Raw genomic sequence first — 5,417 nt, 5'->3', positions numbered from 1 at the left:
GTTCAACCTCGATATCATGAATTTGAAGTTCACTTCCGTCAACCACTACCCCACTCCCCCACCCCCTGACCACTCCATCCCGAGGCAAAAGGAAAGCTGACCACAACCGAGAGAGATTGGAATCCTTGGAAACCCACTCTGTCGTTCCTTTGCAGTGCGTGGACACTTTGTACTTCTCTGCTGATAATGAAGAGGTGAAAACAAGTTTTATTTTCGGCATTTGGTCTTAGAGCCGATAAATTTAACTAACTATTGGCGAAAGGTAAGTATAGCGACATTATAATTTTCATTTTCTGACTTCTTGTTTACAGCTGTACAGGAAAGGAAAGGAAAGGAACTTTATTTAAGTGTCTAGTCGTTCTAGCGCTGAAGCGCTAATTGGGGACACTGTAAACTGAAATGAACAATGAAAGTAAATCAAGTCAAATGTTGGTTTTTTTTTTTTGAGGAGAGGGGAAACCGGAGTACCCGGAGAAAACCTCTCGGTGCAGAGTAGAGAACCAACAAACTCAACCCACATATGACGCCGAGTCCGGGAATCGAACCCGGGCCACATTGGTAGGAGGCGAGGACTGCGCCATCCCTGCACCCCTTGGAGCTACAATCTCAGACATAATTAGTTCGGACACTTCATGCAAACGTCCTCTATTCCTTTCTCGTGCTGTCCCTTGCTCTCTCAATGTTGTTTATCGCAGTGCAGTCACCAAATCTTTCACACCAACATTGAGAGGGAAGGGAGAGGTAGAAGGGCACATGCTAACAATATTAGGGACCTTCAGATTCTAGGACGAGAACGACTATGAGTACCAAATTTTCTCGTAGAAAAACATTGAGTGCGCGCAAACCAGCGTCATTTTGGCGGGAAAAACGTGTTACCGTGTTACCTTCCTTAATGGCCTTATTTTCTTTTGAGTGAAATGAATGATGGGCTAAACTTCAGAATACCCCGCCACTTATTTGCATTTCATTGAATAAGAATAAGCTCTATTGTATTAAGTCTCGTTCTTTCAAAAGATGCCGCATATAGGGGAAACAATAGTGTTTAGCTGTGGCGGGGTATTCTGAAGTTGCTCCTTCAAAGTCGGCCAAAATCGCATACATTTACTGTATTTGTAGCTGTGTTTGTCCCCCCAGCCAAGCTTGATGGCAGTCGAAAACCGTGGAAGGGTCCATTGTAATCATTTTGTGAGACTGCCCAGTCGTAATTAATTAAACTGAATTTAAATAACATACATGTATCCAAGCATGAATGCTAATTATTGAGCATTGCCGGTTTAAAACTCTATTGTTGTTTATTTTCTATGCAACAGTTCAATTAATGCACATTTGTGAAGGGTTCTCCTTATCAGGCGGTATGGGTAAAATTAACTGCTTGTAAGAGCACTTATTACTGCGTGCAAACGCTCAGTAGTCGCTTATCCTTTGCAGAACGTCCAACATTAACCAAATGCTTTACCGGTTTGAAAAGGTGCCATACCTGTTGCGCTGAAAACTAGGGAGAACCCTGATTTGTGTAATTAAATTAACATAATTGACTATCATCTTTGTGTTCTTTGTGTTTAGAAATTAATGCACTCTTACTTGCAAATATCTGTCCTTACAAGTGTCACGTGACTTGCAATCGATTAGGCATGTCACACCGCCCATACATGTAGGCATGTGCGACTGCTGTGGAATGAAACCAGGAAAACAAGTCTTTCTCTAGGATGATCCTATCTATACATCTATATAACAGTGTTCACTGTTTAATAGTGTAACTCTGAATTTCAGCTGATGCTTTAATTAAAGATGACAGAATTGGTACTGCATGAAGCAGCTGCTAATGGCGAATGGCAGACGCTTGAAAGCATGTTGATGATCCATAGAATAGATGTGGATCACAAAGATGAGGACTTTGGTGACAGAACTGCACTGCACTGGGCAGCATCTAGAGGTGAGATATCTCTCCTTTTACATGTGGTCAGTAGATCATGTTCATTGTGGTGGATAGCTGATTGACTGCCTTAATTAAAAGGGAAAAAAATAAAATTAACGTGCATTCACACTCAAGTAGTAATTAAATGAAAGCAAAAATAGCATGCAATCAATAAATAATTATCTCTCTTTGCCTCTGTGCTAATCCAGTTTTCAACAAAAAATAAGGGATAATGTACATGTATTAGGTTCACTTTGTATGCACATTCATTATTGAAGCATTGATCTGTTGCTGATGTGGTTCTTGTCCATCCATGCCTCACATTTGATTTTCTTCAGTGATGAGTTTGTTTTATGCTGAGGTTGTTTCAAGGAAAAGTTGTGGAATTTGTTTGTTTTGTCAAACAATTGAGTGTGCAAGTGGGATTGCAGGGCTGCAAATAACGGTCGGTCAACGGACAATGTGCCGTCAAAAATAGGTTTTGTTCAGTCAAATCCTTAGATGGCGGGACAATTTTTCCAGTCGTTTACGCTGGTAAGGAAAAAATTTAAGAGTTTCAAGTTTTAAATATTTAAAGGTTCCATATTATTGGCATTTGTGAAAAAGGAGGGTAGGAGACGGATACATGTACTTAGCTACCAGACCAAAAACTTTTAATAAATGATTCGTAGTAGTCATAAAATTTCCGGCTGTCGTTGCACATTTTCGCTTTGTCATTCACCAAGTCATCACCGCAAATTAGCGGGTCTTACAGATGTGTACCGGTCACGGGTGTGAATTACTTTATTATTAGTCTGTGTGGGTTTTGTAAGCATGATGTGAGAAGGACAACAAAACCTCTCAGTGTCGGTACAAGGGTCATGGCACCCTTTGTCTTCAAAATTTAAGTGTGAAAATAACAATAACAAGAAAGCAAGTTCACATTCATTTGTCTACTGGTCAACATTTCTGTGTGAATCATTTAAGCTATAAATACCGCAATTAAGTAAGCATTCTATTTTCCAGGGAAACAAACCTTTTTAGCAGTAAATTCACATATGACAACATGTAAACTTTACCTGGCCCATATACGCGATTCATCTCAAATGATTGACCGCAGGTTTCATTGTGATACGTGTCATGCATAAAATGTGGGTCGTTTATATAAAATATCTGAAAAATTCTTCTCGAACTTTACTGAAGCAAAAATGCAGTAAGTTTAGATTAAAAAGGCTCAAAGGGAAAAAATCAATCATCACTTCTATCACGCCCCTAATAAAAGCTTGGTTACCAAGAAGCTTATCAGTGATGGTAATGTAGATGAGAATGGGATTCACGGACGTCATACTTTGCAAGGATTTGGTAATGTTTTCCCCGTGAAGTATAGACTTGAAATTGACGAAACGTAGCAAAATTAAGCTGCCGTTCTAGTATTCTAAATGGAAAAAAGAGAGTTGTCTGTTAGTATCATTTCCCCGGTCCCTTTTAATAAGATATTTCAGTGAAACATTTTAAGATTTACCCTTAGTCATAAAATTCCGAGCTCAAATAGTGTCAAATCATTGGATGTGGATTCTACTTGTGTTACTTGTTGTAAATGCACATCAGTTAGCTTCTATTATGATGAAAATCAACTGGATTGTAAGTCTCAGTCAATTTCATCAACTTCATAACGTACCGTACATAAGACGTAGAACTGAAGCAATAGTGTTACGCACAAATGTGATAATGATTTTGCTGTACCATGCGTTCCACTTTTCTTGCATTGAGATTGATGCTCATGTACAATAAATGCTTTGAAAATTTACTTGTTTCATATTTTAAACATCATGTGAAGGGGGAAGGGGGCACTTTTATAGCAATACAACGTAATTGATGTTTGTCCGGCTAAAAATGGGATATGTCTGAGCAAAAATAGGTTTGACCGGACAATTTGACCGGCCGGGAAATTATTTGCAGCTCTGGATTGTCGTCATTTGGTTGATTTCCCCTAAAATCAATGGCTTTTTGCTGGGCTTTAAACTGTATGTCATCGTGTACTCCCAAGACTGTGTAGACTGTACTTAAATATATACTAGAATACTACATGTGAGCCTTTCAGGGCTTAACACCCTAAGAGGTACCAAAACCGCTGTTTTAACCCTAAAAAGCTTCAACGAGCACCCCCGTCCTTTCCATATGGGAGTCCCCCCTCCCCCCCAGGAATTAGTTTCAAAATAGTCCAAAAGAAACTGTGTTGTGCATCGGTAGTTCTCTGAAAACGCTTGAAACGCCAGGAAGCAAAGCTTTTTTATTGATAATTAATTTATGTTTTTTCTTCTCGTTTCATAAAACCCAATCTCATTCTCAGAGTCTTTCTTCCCCTCGACCAGCAGGTCGGGTCTGGGATAATCTGTTTGGATAAGGTTTTTCATTGGTTGAAAGTCTGGGCATGACCAATCGATTTCAGGCCCGAGGCGACTGCCGCGAAGCGTTTTACACATCACCGTATAATTGTTTGGTTTGTTTCATTGATTAGTTTGGAGCCAAAGCAAAGAGTGAGAACCTACAATGTATTAAATCTAATGAAATGGAAATCGTCTCTCACTGAGAGGTTAAAATGTAGTCATACCGCGTATTAAAATTGCTGTATATTATTATATGAATCTGTAAGATCTTCTTGTATACTTATGAACATGCAAGTGTCCTGGAAAGGTGCGAGAACCTTTGGCAGATGAGTTTTTGGGCAGAGAAAGAGTTACCGTATGCAAAGAAAACTCGTTTGGCTTGTGACAGTGCTGTTGAATGCTTTGAAAATATTGTGGAATGCCCAGCTCTCTGGCATGCAAAGCAATCCCTTCTTTTCGTATGTTGAAAATTTTACTCGCATTTCATTTGGGTTCATTACACTGTACTGTTTTCAACCTCCATTGGAAGAAGAGGCCAGATCAGATATTAGGCCTTCTGACAGGGTGCGCGGGTGCGGAACCGCACAATTCGGGAAAACCCGCACAATTCGGGAAAATTTGCAAAATACCGCACAATACGCAATTATCTATTCAAAATTTTAATCAAAACGCGTTTTTCTATTGAGTATCAGGAGATCTAGAATATATTTAGGCCATTTTCACACTATTTACCTTCAAAACTCTCTAGTATTTCCACGGCTTCAGCGAACAACTCGTCGATTGAGTTACACAAACAACAAGGCGTCCTTGCCGTAGCTTGCGATGTCCTGGGAACTAGTCTTCTTCTCATTCTATTTTTCATTGGCGGTTTGCGAATCACAGGTGTTGTCAAATAAGGCCATGTGACTTTCTAATGCATAGAATGCAGAGGGATCTTTCTCTCTCTCTTGGCATTTACAGGATGGACGTTCAGATATTATAATTTTCGTAAACCGTAGTGGAATAAGAAAACACAGCTTCCATTAACAGTAGCTTTTACAAAACTCCAGTTGACTTAGGTTGTAGAAAATTTTTGTAGTCAAGCGTACGTACAGGGGCACCCAACGAGAATATAATCCTAAACCACTTAAACATAG

General features: G+C 39.5%; 1 protein-coding gene across 3 annotated transcripts in view; it reads left to right on the top strand.

Moving 5' to 3' along the window:
* Positions 1–124: 124 nt before the first annotated feature.
* LOC138047220 (ankyrin repeat domain-containing protein 66-like) overlaps positions 125–5,417 on the top strand; it is a 22,391-nt gene continuing 17,098 nt past the window's right edge. For all 3 annotated transcript variants that reach the window (XM_068893972.1, XM_068893970.1, XM_068893971.1), the window contains exons 1-2: positions 125–262; positions 1,771–1,933. In XM_068893972.1, the coding sequence (XP_068750073.1) occupies positions 1,789–1,933 (145 nt within the window). In that variant the 5' untranslated portion in view covers positions 125–262; positions 1,771–1,788. The remainder of the gene's footprint in view (positions 263–1,770; positions 1,934–5,417) is intronic.

Source organism: Montipora capricornis, chromosome 4 (assembly GCF_036669925.1).
Source record: "Montipora capricornis isolate CH-2021 chromosome 4, ASM3666992v2, whole genome shotgun sequence".
Lineage (NCBI taxonomy): Eukaryota > Metazoa > Cnidaria > Anthozoa > Scleractinia > Acroporidae > Montipora > Montipora capricornis.
This window is presented reverse-complemented; position numbering and strand designations above follow the sequence as displayed.